The sequence below is a fragment of the Phoxinus phoxinus genome (genome assembly GCF_949152265.1).
Source record: "Phoxinus phoxinus genome assembly, chromosome: 14".
Lineage (NCBI taxonomy): Eukaryota > Metazoa > Chordata > Actinopteri > Cypriniformes > Leuciscidae > Phoxinus > Phoxinus phoxinus.
Window position 1 is genome coordinate 3,036,136 of NC_136889.1, and position 15,310 is coordinate 3,051,445.

Genomic DNA, 15,310 nt, shown 5'->3' on the forward strand with positions numbered 1-15,310 from the left:
ATTTAATGTTACTCGTGGTGAAGGAATAACTTCTTGCACAATTAACTTGCACAAGACAAATTTTCCTAATTTATAAACTTTCACTGTTTTGAGTCGCTCGAGCGGGTGACTCCTCTGCGCCTGCGTCATAATTATGCTCCCGGAAGTAGAAGTAAGAAGTGTGTGGGTGGGATCCATCCTGACCATAGACAGTATATAAGAGATCCTGACCTGAACCTGAACTAAACATAAAGCAGCAAGAATCATCTGTGAATGATGAAGCACGTGTTCCTGACTGGCGTTCCCGGTAAAATGCATCATAAATTTACGAAGTAAACACGAAAAAGCCGTGCATCTTGTTCTGCGTGCCATGGAAATGTGAATAAACGCGAATATAATTTTCATTTACACTTAAAGAAAGTATAGACGACATGCTTTTAGAGTTAATGACTCGTTTTGCATGTTGTTAAATATTATTATGATGAAATATTATGATGAAATATCATCATGAATATTAGTGTTACCACTACTATTGCTACTACTATTATTATTTTTGTTCTAGTTATTTTTATTAATAGTAGTATGAATACTACTTTTACTACAACTCTATCACAATTATGATTTTCTTAAATTGTCTCCATCTATATCACTAAATACCTCATTGCTTAAACTTACCAATGTACCTGTGCATACATCATATTGATGTTTATATTTAGTTGTTTTCTTTTCTTTCGTCTTTTTTTTGTCTATTTATTCATTTATTTTTTGAGTGTTCTGTATGTTCCTCTCTCTTCTGTATGTGTATATATGACATTGATCTTTTACCTTGCATAAGCTACAACGTTTTAACTTGCAATAATACAAAAAAATATATATATATTATTATGATAGCCTACTAATAATTGTAGAATAATTAACTGAACACATCAACAGCCCTCTGAGCTTTGAAAGAATTACCACAGTACAGTAATATCAGGTGGCATATGTACTACTTTAATATGCAAATTATATTAATATTAATCAATTTCATTTGGAGGGGGGGGGGCTGTAAGCAGTTAAAAACTTAGCAGTAAATGAGAGAGAGAGAGAGAGAGAGAGAGAGTTAGTGGTTGCTTAAAAGATACGCGTTTTGTTGTCTTTTAATAGACATTGCACTTTAAAGTTATTAAGACAAACAGTTTTCATAAATACGTTGAAATAAATAATCCGTATAGATACTTAAATTAAATCACAATTAATTATATTGATATTAATCAATCACAGTATTCTGACCACTAACCCAAGCAACCAAGTTCATACATTATTGTGCTAGAATATCACTTCACAGCATTTTCCCTCTTACATAAAATACATTTAAATTGGCATTTCATCAATCAATAATATGTGCATGTATTCATTTATCTGTTAAATAGCCATGCGGCAAGATCATTTACTACATAACCCCTAAGAGGACAGGGTGCTGGGAAAAAATATGAGATGGGAAGAAAAATAATAAGTCAATGCTTTTGCATTCTCTCGCAGATGTTTTTCATACCCTAAAGAAACTTTGCGTTCGCTCACAAAAGATCTGCGTTCCCCCAAAAAACGTGTTTGCTCACAAAACCTCTTCATTGCAACTGCAAGTAAATGCACAGTTTCTCGGTGGAAGACAAAACGTATGTGAGATGAGAGAACGCAAAACCATTGGCAAATAATTTTTCCTCCCATCGAATTTTTTTCCCCTTCACCATATCTCTTTAGCAGATCTGTCATTTACAGTCAGACATAGCCGTGTAACAATATATCGTGTCACAATACAAAAATGCAACAATATGAATCATGGATAGTTCACCCAAAATAAAAATTACTGTGTGAGAAAATTTTTTAGTTTTCAGAGTTTTAGTGTCTAACTATGTTAAACTACTATATATAATGTTGAAAATAATGTATAATAATGCAATTGGGGAATATTTGAGGGTGATAATGCCAAATGTCTGATGTTACTAGTAGAAACTGGCCTACATTATTTTAAATGTATCTAATCTGTGACTGAGCGCAAGAATATTCGTCTAAAATAATTCTGTATTTTCAGCTTCAGATTCGTGAATATTGTTATTCTGGTGTCTCTATTGTCATTGGGTTTCCAGCACCAAGTCCAAGTCTATTCATTTACACACACAATGTAAAACCAAATTTTGCATTTTAATCAACAGTACATTTTTTTGTTAACCTTTTATCATATGTCTTGTAGTATCGCAATAATATAGTATCGTGATAATATCGTATCGTGACATGAGGGTATCGCTACACCCCTAATATTATACAAAATGACCCCAAAATGAAGTGTTTTTGTCTACCAGGTGTGGGTAAGACGACTCTGGTGAAGAGTGTGTGTGAGGCTGTGGTCTCCTCCGGGGTCTCGGTCAGTGGTTTCTACACAGAGGAGGTCCGAGAGAGAGGCAGGAGAGTGGGCTTTGATGTGGTCACGCTCACAGGTGATCGAGGGCGTCTGTCCAGGCTCAGGTATCGTCTCTCCATCAATCAGACGCTTTTAGTGCTGTGGTCATCCACTAACACACACTCTCTGTTTGATCCCAGCACTGAATCTGCCGCAGGTGGACGTGAATACAGGGTCGGACAGTACGTGGTCGATCTTCAGTCGTTTGAGAGTCTCGCACTCCCTCTTTTCAGAAACGTATGTATGGATGGATGATATAATAAACAACCTATATGCATACTGTACTAAAAATATAATGGAATATAATTCTTATCTAAATTGATGTTTGATATACATTGAAAAAAAATAATACAAGCCCAAATTTAAATCTGTTCATCGTTTAATTTGGACTAAACCACTTAATTCATATGAATTAGTTTTACGATCTCTTTATTAACTTTTTAAAGCATAAAAGTGGTAGTTGCGTAGCTGTGAATGGATGGACAGAAAGCTCTCAGATTACATCAAAAATATCTTCATTTGTGTTCCGAAGATGAACAAATTTTCATTATTGGGTGAACTATCCCTTTAAGGCAAGACACTACAGGTGAATAGGGTACAATTTAAAAATAATAGATATCACCATGACACTTCCTCAGTTGATTACTTACACAAGTTCATAAAAAAAATGTATTACAAGTTTTTGAAATTTGTATGTTTAATTATGCAAATTAGGTATTATCTCATTAAATATGCACACTTTTGCATATATTTTCGGTAGATAGATCTGAACATATGATAAAGCCAGGTGCAAAATTCTTTTTTCATTTTGTTTACACACAAGATGAAAAAAGATGTTCAGAGGGATTTCAGGATATATGCTTTCATTACCTAGGAAATCAAAATATACTGTCCGTAGCCTTAAAAAATCGATTTTCGCCATATTTTTGGGATTAAAATGTCCCATAAATCAGGCCAGGAATGATTTATTAACAAATCCCTCTGAACATATCTTCAGAATACTGCTAAGTGTATAACTGGAAAGTTTGGTGTACATCGGTGCTACATAGGCTGAGATGTTTCTACTGGAGGATGACAAAAAACCCATTTTGAGAAAAAGGCATTTAAAGATTTGTAATGTAAAAAATCATACTTTTTTAGTAGAAACAACTATTTACTGACACAATATCTTATCAAATAATTAGCAACAACAATACAAACCACCTAAATCACATCAAAACTTATAAACACAGCATTTATGGCCTCTAACTGAGCAGAAAAACAGTCAAAAACACACATCATAAATGTCAGAGCGCGTCACGTGATGCATCTGAACCAATCACGTTGTCAGAAATTGACATCAGCCAATGAGATTTCGCTTTTAGGGTTAAATGCCCATTTTACTTTCACGATTGGTTGCTGATTAAAAGGAAATGACCATATTTGGACCCGACAGCATTGTACAGAAGAGCAAGAGCTTCACAGCGGTGTGCGTGATTAAAGGAAGAACACAGAGATCGCGGAGCAGCGCGTTGATTTAGAACGCCAACTTTTGTTGATTTTCGGAGAAATCTACAGACGCAAATAGACAAAGTGTAGTGAAATAAAGACCTAAATGTGTATTTTGGACTTTTTTTCACCACAAGTCTGAAAGAAGACATGTTATTGAAGACAAATAGCCTAAAATCTCAAAATTGACCAGTGAAAAAAAAACGATGTTTTTGCCTGCCGTGTCTCGCCTTAAGAGACTGAGCGTCAGTGGGCGGGGCCTATGGTGCAATGATGTACAACTATTCGTTGATGTCTTGCTCATATGTATTTGCCCATGTGACATCACAGATCTCACAATATCTACACAAGTCATTTTTGTAGCTTGATTAAAGGTGCCGTGTGTGAATTTTAGTCACATCTAGTGGTTCGGTTGTGAATTGCAACTAACGTCTCAGCCTCCGCTCACCCCTCCCATTTGAAGAAGCTACGGTGGCCAAAACATAACAAACTGTTGTCTGAGACAGCAGAGAGTAGCCAGTCAAGCAACAAGGTTTCTTTACAAAGAAAAAAATTATACATTTTGGCCACCGACAGATAACATGAGAAATGTAAGCCAAGAGTGTGTACCATATTCACGGTTTCTGTACCACAGAAAGTGCTAAAGTTGGCCTAACTTACTTGTCCAGCAGAAAACAGGCAACTTTGCCGTCGTAAAAAAAAAAAAAATCCATCTGGACAAAGCCCCATCGATGTTAAAGGAACAGTCCACTATTTTTGGAAATAGGCTCATTTTCCAAAAAATTAGAAAATCGCAACTTTTCATTTTCTGTCGGTCTTAGTACACGATGTAACTACAGAAGAGTCAAGTTTTAAATAGGAAAAATATCAAAGATTTTTTGAGAGAGATGCTAACGGTCTAATCAGATTGAATGATCTATGCTAAGCTATGCTAAAAGTGCTACCGCCAGACCCGGAGATCGGCTGAATGGATTAGAAAACGGTAAAACTGTTTAACTCTAGGGGAGCTGGAAAATGAGCCCCTTTCCAAAAAAATTGAAGTATTCCTTTAATAAGGGATTTATGGCGTTGTATGTCCCGACTTCGCCTGGCTGCATCATGTTTTCTCGTCTTTGCCGACGAAGATTGCCGCTCTGTCGGCTCTTTTGCAAAATGATACCTGTGAACCTCCATTTGTTAAAATTTCACTACTTAAAATCATACTTCGTTACTACTACTAGTTCTTTGTGTGTATTCAACGTAGTGACGGTGCAAGTTGCCTCTAAAAATACCAACGAAGAAGAAGCAAAAACAGCAGAGTGACGAAGCGCACTCTGTAGAGAAGTTTGTCCGTTTAGGGCCACTGTAGAAACATGGCGGCGCAAAATGGCGACTTAACATGTAAGGTGATCCGCGGTGTGTGTAGATAGAAATTTTCATTTATTCTGCTTAGAAAGCTTATTCTAAGTTAATAAAACGGTTAATTTTGTAAGGTCTTTATACACCACTCAAAACATAGTTATATATATTATTTCTGAAAATAGATACTCATGAATTTTACACATTGCACCTTTAAATAAATGGTTTGTTTATAATGAGAAGGATGTTTTAAGCTATGAAACTGGCAGGATGTTTTAATGGTGCAAAGACCTCTTATATGTCAACAGATCAAGGCAAATTTGATTTCTCATATCATAACCTTTAAGTTCTTATTCACTGGAAATTGTGCAGCACTCAGTTATTTCAGGTTTGAACTTCCTTATCTTCATCACCACTATGCTACCATCATACACAAACACATATTTCATCTGTCTGTGAGCCATAGTCATGCATTCCTGACTGACACGTTTAGTGTGTCTGGAGCCAGAGCCTTCATGTTCATCATCTCTGCTAGTTAGCGTAGGATGCGCCGTGTTCGAGACCTGAAACCTCTGAATGAACTTTAATGTTATTTTAGTATCGTTAAAGGGATATTTCACTCAAAAATGAAAATTCGGTCATTTATTTCTCACCCTCATGTCGTTCCAAACCCGTCAGACTTTCGTTCATCATCGGAACACAAATGAAGATCTTTTTGATCTCTAACATGAAAGTTGATGAATGTTTATATGTGAATAAAATCCTAAATTCAATCTGTTCATCATATAAAGTGATCGTGTCTCTTCAGAAAATTTGGACTGAACCGCTCAATTCATATGGATTAGTTTTACGATCTCTTTATGAACTTTTGAAAAATATCTTCATATGTGTTCTGAAAATGAATGAAAGTTTTACGGGTTTGGAACGACTTGAGGGTGAATAATTAATTGCAGATTTTTTTGAGGGGGGTGATCTATCCCTTTAACTTCTATTTTATTTCAAGTAATGAAAATGGTTTAGTTTTAGTTAATTATAACCCTGATGCATTTGATGCAATAGAAGTACAACCACCACCAATAGTATGACTAAAAGAATAAGTCTAGCATGTCAACGATGCATATTAATACAAACTTGAAGATGTAATTGTGAAAGTGTGAATGACATTTGAGAGTTGTGGAGGAGGGGAAGATCATCACATAATAATAAATTCATTTTATGATTATATTAAATGCTTTTCTGCCGTTTTTTGGAGCTTGGTGGCCACAGGTCACAGTCTGCTTTTCCATAAAAGTTAGAAAATCATACGGGTTTGGATTGAAACAACATAAGGGTTATTACTAAATGAGTAACACGGTAAAACGGCATGCAGAAAGTTTGTTGAACATGTTTAGATTTGAGTTTCTTCAGTTATTCCAGTGTCCTTATCAAACAGATGTGTGAGGGAAGCAAGAAGGTGTTTGTCATCGATGAGATCGGAAAGATGGAGCTGTTCAGCCAAGCGTTTATCCGTGCGGTGAGACAGACTCTGGACGCCTCCAGCTGTTCAATCCTGGGCACTATCCCTGTTCCTAAAGGAAAAGCTCTCGCGCTGGTGGAGGAAGTGCGTAGCAGACAGGACGTCAAGATATTTATGGTAAAAATTTGATTTACGTCGCTGGAATTTTCCATGCAAACATCCTTGGCACCTTTCATTTACATGCAACACTTACACTTACTGTGGAGAGACACTGCAGATGGAAACTTCTTTAGTTTGTTCTTGTCCTTTTCCTACTTCAAAGAATTTATATGACCCTATAACACAGTCATAAACATATTTAGGATTTATGTTTGCATATTGCATATAGTTGTTTTGCATGTAAAATGCTCATCCATTTGGATTACACAGTTTAAACAAACAAACAAATACATTATGTAACTTTTGGCCCACTAGCAGTTAAAAAACAAAACTGCTGCATTTTGTGGAAGAACACTTTGGTTGTGCTTCGGCTCTGCATGACCGTGCGGATGAATATAACCCTTCACAATAGATAATGCTTTAGAGTTAACTCTGTTAGAGAGATACTGTACATATGGCAGTTTATCTGTTTAATAAAATACTTTAATAATCAGGGCTGTGTTTCCCTAAAGCATCGTCAGCCTAAGTTGATCATAGAACAATTGCCACCAATGGTCCTGTTGAGTAACAAAAACGCCATCATCTCTGCGTCACTTTTACAACATTTCAAATCCCTCCGTCTCGCCACGTCAAGAAAGCCTCGCTAATGTTGATTCCTGTTTTATTACGAGCTCCCACCCACACACACACACACTCAACTAACCTCGGCCACTTCCACACCAGACACACACACACACACACACTCAACTAACCTCGGCCACTCCCACACCAGACACACACACACACTCAACTAACCTCGGCCACTTCCACACCAGACACACACACACACACACACTCAACTAACCTCTGCCACTCCCACACCAGACACACACACACACACACTCAACTAACCTCGGCCACTTCCACACCAGACACACACACACACACACACTCAACTAACCTCGGCCACTTCCACACCAGACACACACACACACACACACTCAACTAACCTCGGCCACTCCCACACCAGACACACACACACACACACACTCAACTAACCTCTGCCACTCCCACACCAGACACACACACACACACACACTCAACTAACCTCTGCCACTCCCACACCAGACACACACGCACACACTCAACTAACCTCTGCCACTCCCACACCAGACACACACAACCACACACACACACACTCAACTAACCTCTGCCACTCCCACACCAGACACACACACACACACACACACACACACTCAACTAACCTCTGCCACTCCCACACCAGACACACACACACACTCACTCACTCAACTAACCTCTGCCACTCCCACACCAGACACACACACACACACACACTCACTCACTCACTCACTCAACTAACCTCTACCAATCCGACACCAGACACACACACACACACTCACTCAACTAACCTCTACCAATCCGACACCAGACACACACACACACACACTCACTCAACTAACCTCTGCCACTCCCACGCCAGACACACACACACACACTCAACTAACCTCTGCCACTCCCACACCAGACACACACACACACTCAACTAACCTCTGCCACTCCCACACCAGACACACACACACACACACACACACACTCAACTAACCTCTGCCACTCCCACACCAGACACACACACACACCCACACTCAACTAACCTCTGCCACTCCCACACCAGACACACACACACACTCAACTAACCTCTGCCACTCCCACACCAGACACACACACACACACACACACACTCAACTAACCTCTGCCACTCCCACACCAGACACACACACACACACACTCAACTAACCTCTGCCACTCCCACACCAGACACACACACACGCACACACTCAACTAACCTCTGCCACTCCCACACCAGACACACACAACCACACACACACACACTCAACTAACCTCTGCCACTCCCACACCAGACACACACACACACACACACACTCAACTAACCTCTGCCACTCCCACACCAGACACACACACACACTCACTCACTCAACTAACCTCTGCCACTCCCACACCAGACACACACACACACACACACTCACTCACTCACTCACTCACTCAACTAACCTCTACCAATCCGACACCAGACACACACACACACACTCACTCAACTAACCTCTACCAATCCGACACCAGACACACACACACACACACACTCACTCAACTAACCTCTGCCACTCCCACACCAGACACACACACACACACACACTCAACTAACCTCTGCCACTCCCACACCAGACACACACACACACTCAACTAACCTCTGCCACTCCCACACCAGACACACACACACACACACACACACTCAACTAACCTCTGCCACTCCCACACCAGACACACACACACACCCACACTCAACTAACCTCTGCCACTCCCACACCAGACACACACACACACTCAACTAACCTCTGCCACTCCCACACCAGACACACACACACACACACACTCAACTAACCTCTGCCACTCCGACACCAGACACACACACACACTCAACTAACCTCTGCCACTCCCACACCAGACACACACACACACACACACTCAACTAACCTCTGCCACTCCCACACCAGACACACACAACCACACACACACACTCACACACTCAACTAACCTCTGCCACTCCCACACCAGACACACACACACACGCACACACTCAACTAACCTCTGCCACTCCCACACCAGACACACACACACACACACACTCAACTAACCTCTGCCACTCCGACACCAGACACGCGTCAAAGCAGCCGGACCAACTGTATTTACGGATATGACGAGACGCGCACGGGTCAGTGACGTATGTGCGCAATTTCCCACGAAAACCATACCGTCAGGTCTAAAATATAAACACTTATAATCGGCTTACCGTAGTGAATCAGAGTAAGACAAAAACACATTCTGGTAAATGTGCACATTCTAAAGGATTGATGATGTATTGAATAATTTGAACAAAAAAAAAGTGATATAGTGTACCTTTAATATGATGCATATTTGCCAGTTATACATTAATGAAATTGTGAATTGTTTCACAAATTAAATGCATAAACCTTAAAGTTTATTTTCGTCACCAAACGTGCCATGCACAAACTTCCCCAGAAGATATATTATGCATGCTGGCCTACACACAAAGGGAAATGGAAGCGTGGCTACATTTGAGCGTTCATCCGTGAGTCATTGTCCAGTGTGTCTAGACCAGCATGTGATGAATCCTGCCGTCTGGAAACAGTGCATGTGTTTACAGGTTTACATGTGTTGTGTGCTGATATGATGCTTGATAACTCAGATTCCTTTACATTGCGTATTGTTTGGCCTGTATGGAGTCTGCGCCCACATCAACAGAAGATCCACAGAATCCAAACTTGCATTGTTCACCTAATTCTATGCATTCCACAATTACTCGTGTATTTATTCAATATTCTTCGTAACGGCATATTGAAAGTGTTTTGAGAAATACTTTTTTTTAAGGGGCTACAGTTTGTAATGAATCTTAAAAATGTAATCTATATCACGGAATATAGCCTTTTCTAGTTATTGATCCAGAACTTGCTCTTTATGAACTTGCAAACTCTATGAAATGATGTTTAAAAAGTCTTATTAATCACAAACAATTGGAAAAATCATGTAAACTTGAGCTGGGAACTCTCTGCAATGCATGTTTAACAAACAATCCAGCCATTGTGTTTTCTCATTTCCACAATTGCTCATATTTTCCATTCTCATTTTCTTTGGAAAATGTAAAATTCCAGTTAAGTTGTGCTGTCTGCTTTTCCTCCCACAGGTCACAAAGGAAAACAGAGACGCGATCTTTGATGAAATTGTGTCTGCTGTACAAGAGTGCGTGAAGTAACAGAGGAGGAACTGATAAAACATTTCTCAAGTCATTTTCATTTCATTCAAGCGCTCCATTCTTTCAATATAGTGCAGTGTGTCACACGTGTTAAATACATGCATGTGAATGAGAATCTCTCTCTCAAACACTCTCATAATGGATTGCCCCCTGCATTATTGATTCGGAGCAAGCGCACTGGAGGAAGGGAGTGTGAGTCACAGAGATTGAATGAAGACGAGATGATGCTCCTGTGAACTCTCGTCAGGCCTTAAATGCTCTTCAAATCCATAAAGAGGACCTTTCCTCTCTCAGAGACGTGTACTTCCTGTATCTACATATTCCATTAAACAGGAAAATAAATGAATATTTGAGTTGACAACACTGTCAGGCTTCCAGATGTTTCATTTATCCTCAAATATGGGAAAGCGTGCCTTAATATGCGACAAAAAAAAGCCTGTCTTCTTTAGAACACAGAAGGACAAATTTTAATTTTATAATTATTTTTTTGAATAGGAAAATACTTATGTATGTTGTTATTCACTAAAACCTTCCCCTGTGCAAATGAAATTTGAGAGCTATAACTCTTGAAAGAATAACAACATAAATATTGATGGAATAACACCATAAATTTGGATTTTCTTCACCCAAAGCTATAAAGTGACTTCAGAAGACCTGGAATGTAGTCATATGAACTACTGTTATGGTGGGGTGGGGGGTTTGAACGACTAAAAAGATAATACTGTTATGGTAGTTGGGGGGTGTCATGCATTGAGTATAATAAAAAAATTGAAAAAATAAGAGTCGTTCAGTCAGCCAATGCAATGCTATTAATCTAATCACAACTGTTAAAATAATGTTTTAGGCATATTGGCATTAATGCATGTAATATTGTTAGAGAATGCAAAAAAATAATGATCACAGATGGCCAATGCAATTCTATTAAGCCAACCTCAACAGCTTTTTCCCCAATTTATCATTTTTGAGCTCACTTTAAGCATTTTTAAGCACTGCATTTGAAATAAAAAATAAGGAATTTAGCAGGAAAGTACTCGAGAAGGTTGTGTGCTCGTGTTAAACATATAGTGTTAATATGTGAAAAACATTAAATATCTATCTATCTAGCATTTGCATTAATAGTGAAGATGTTCTCTTACATATGCTGTGGTCAGACCTCCTTCACAAACACAACTCAACTGTGCTTTTGTCTTAATATGAATACAATTGTGAGTTTTTGCAGGACTGAGGTTTAGAGATGAACGGGCCAAGGGTCAGCTGGATAACAGTTTGTCCAAATGCAAAGGAAGGAGAAAGGCCAGTGCCAGGAGAGATGTGCGTCACAGAGCATTCACACAGGTCTGACTGATGAATCATCTGGTGAAGTCCATGTTTTAGTGTGTATAAAGTGAACATCATATTGCTCATGTGTGACCCTGGATCACAAACCCAGTCTGGAGTCGCACGGCTATATCTGTGGCAATAGCCAACTATACACTGTATGGGTCAAAATTATCCATTTTTCTTTTATACCAAAAATCATGAGGATATTAAAGTAACACTAAGTAGGTTTTCAACCTTCATAATATATTTCCAAGACCAGGGCCGGATTAAGAGTTCAGAGGCCCCTGGGCACAATGACTTGTAGGACCCCAGGACCGGCAAGGCTTTAAAGCACATGCAAATATTATAATACATGCAGTGTCCCGTTCCTCTGCATTTCATGTGGATATACGTCGCGCTGTACAGCATGTTGAGACGGAGGCGCCAGAACTGCAAACTGATAGAATGCACGATCCTACGATATTTCTTCAAAAGCAGATCGTGGAGACATTTTAATCCTAATATTTGACATAATATTTGACGGTGCCCAGGGCCCCTTAGATGTCCTGGGCCCCTGGGCAATTGCCCAGTTGCCCTAATGGTTAATCCGGCCCTGTCCAAGACCCTTGTGATGGTACATCGACTTAAAATAAGTTAAATGACACGTCTGCCATAGCCTGACGTGGTCTGTATCGCTTTTACTGGCACTATGTAACTTCGGGTTTCGGGTCGGAACCCGTGCACAAAAAGAACTACAAAATTCGAGTGCTTTACGGCATACGTCACTTCCCCCACCACTTCCTAAAATTCGGACGCTTTTGTAAGCGTAAATCATGCATCATACTCAACTCTACCTTGTCTGTGGCCATTGTTGATTCCAAAGCCGGTGCTGGAGATCAACAGCGAGCGTGCGCGTGCGTGTGCGTGTAGTAAATTTCCTACCGTAAATATATAAAACATGTATTTTTGTGAGTGAATGCAGCACAATCGTGAACATAAATGCACAACTTTAAAGGAGATTTTCTCAATATTTAGATTTTTTTGCTCCCTCAGATTCCAGATTTTCAATAGTTGTATCTCAGCCAAATATTGTCCTATCATAACAAACCACACATCAATGGAAAGCTTATTTATTCAGCTTTTCAAAAATGTCAAAATTATGACCCAAATGACTGGTTCTGTGGTCCAGGGTCACTTATAGTATGAAGGGATCTCAAAAAGTGTTTACAATTCAGTACGAAATGACATTCACAGCTATTTTACTTGCATATTCTGTCGCAATAACTCAAGAATGTGTCTTCAGTGCACGGCCCCCTAAAAAGTGTTGAAACATAACTTTTAAAGTCAGCATAAAATGAAAGTTGCGATAGTCTTTTCTTCCCTATATATTGTGACGTATATCCGAGTGAAATGGCTTCTCGGACAAGAACAAATGCTTGGCTTGCAACAAATGCAGAACAAATGCAAACGATGCTTGATTTTGATTGTGGGGAATTGTTTGAATGGTTGTGGTTTGCTATTGGTGGATCTCGTGTGAGTGACAGGTTGCCCCGCCCTCGTCATCAGAGAGGAAAAGAGAAGAAAAAGGGCTTAAGGTATTAAATGTGGTTAAATATCAAAATAACTCTTAAAGTTGTGTGGGATGGCGGTAAATTAAGCGTGACCTGCTGTGACGTCACAATCACGGTGCATTGTGGTCTATGGATCCGCCTGAAGTGTTCATATTGAGGGTCTGTCAAAATAAACTCTCCCACTTGACGAACGCACTTCAAAATGGCGGCGGGGAAGTGCTTATGGAAGTGTATATCTTCAAGTTAAACGCAGCCCAGGTCATTTGAAGGTGAAGGGCTGCAGAGGGCCAGACAGATTGAGAAGGGGATTGTGGGTAGAGTTGTGGCTGTCAGGAGACTGGTGAGGGTCACCCGTTGCTATTCTCTTAAAGTCAGTGCCAATCGCCTGCAGTGGCAGCACAGATGGATTACATAACCGTGCTGACGCCTGTCCCGTTCCTCACCCACTGCGACGGGCATCTCTGCCAGAGATGAATGACCCCATATGCATCTGTGTTCCAACCTTTATCTCTATCTGTCTTCTTGCATAACCAATCAGTGAATAACATGTGCCTTAGGAAATGAATGTAACCATGAATGTTTCACATGAAAGGGTAATTGCATTTGTTTTTAGTTAAGTAGACATACTGTATAAAGACTAATTTTACTAATAAAGACTATATCTTTACATTTTCCACAGTTTTGAATGTTTTGCCTATGTAAAACGCACCACCACAATATGGTGTTATGAGAGGGTGTCATGTTACTAGGGTGGTTGCTAGGTCATAGCCATGCAATTGTTAAGTAGATTTTAGCATATTGATATGCAGTTGCTAGGGTATTCTGTGTGGTTGCATGTTTCTATGCAATTGACTGTTAGCATGTACCCATGTGTTTTTTTGATGGTTTCCAGAGTTTTGCTATGCAGTTGCTAGGGTATTATGGGTGGTTGCATTGCTAGGTTGTTGCTATGCAATTACTAAGTCATTCTAAGGAGCTGTTAGTATGTGGCTATGCAATTACTATAATATAGTTTTAGTATAGTATAATATAGTTTTGTGTGGTTTCCAGGGTGTTGCTAATTGCTAGGATGTTTGTACTGGTTGATAGGTCGTTGCTATGCAATTGCTAATGTGTTCTAGGTGGTTACTAGGTTATAAGTAGATGCTAGCATATTGATATGCAGTTGCTAGGGAATTGTGAGGTTAGAGATTACTAGGATCTTTTGGGTGGTTTCCAGGGGGTTGCTATGCAGTTGCAAGGGTATTCTGGGCGGTTGCATTGCTAGGATGTTGCTATGCAGTTGCTAAAGCATTCTGAGGGACTGTTAGTGTGTTGCTATGTGATTACTAGAATGTTTTGAGTGGTTTCCAGGGTGTTGCTATGCAGTCGCTAGGGTATTCTGGGTGGTTGCATTGCTAGGATGTTGCTATGTAGTTGATAAGGCATTCTGAGAAGCTGTTAGTGTGTTGCTATGTGAAAGCTAGGATGTTTTAGGTGGTTTCCAGGGTGTTGCTATGCAGTCACAAGGCTATTCTGGGCGGTTGCATTGCTTGGATGTTGCTATGCATTTGCCAAAGCATTCTGAGGGACTGTTATTGTGTTGCTATGCGATTACTAGAATGTTTTGGGTGATTTCCAGGGTGTTTCTATGCAGTTGCTAGGGTATTCTGGGGGGGCTGTTAGTGTGTTGCTATGCGATTACTAGAATATTTTGGGTGGTTTCCAGGGTGTTGCTATGCAGTTTCTAGGGTATT

At 39.8% G+C, this 15,310-nt stretch overlaps 1 protein-coding gene across 2 annotated transcripts; it reads left to right on the forward strand.

Moving 5' to 3' along the window:
- The first annotated feature begins 116 nt into the window (after positions 1-116).
- Positions 117-11,273, forward strand: ntpcr (nucleoside-triphosphatase, cancer-related). 2 transcript variants are annotated; one of them, XM_079635575.1, is made up of 5 exons: positions 117-286; positions 2,319-2,481; positions 2,557-2,653; positions 6,675-6,875; positions 10,636-11,273. In XM_079635575.1, the coding sequence occupies exons 1-5, from the start codon at positions 253-255 to the stop codon at positions 10,702-10,704; spliced, it is 564 nt and encodes a 187-aa protein (XP_079491701.1). In that variant the 5' UTR covers positions 117-252; the 3' UTR covers positions 10,705-11,273. The 2 variants fall into 2 exon arrangements, with proteins under 2 accessions (XP_079491701.1, XP_079491700.1); XM_079635574.1 differs by having other exon boundaries at positions 152-286; positions 2,319-2,653; positions 10,636-11,070.
- The last annotated feature ends 4,037 nt before the right edge of the window (positions 11,274-15,310 follow it).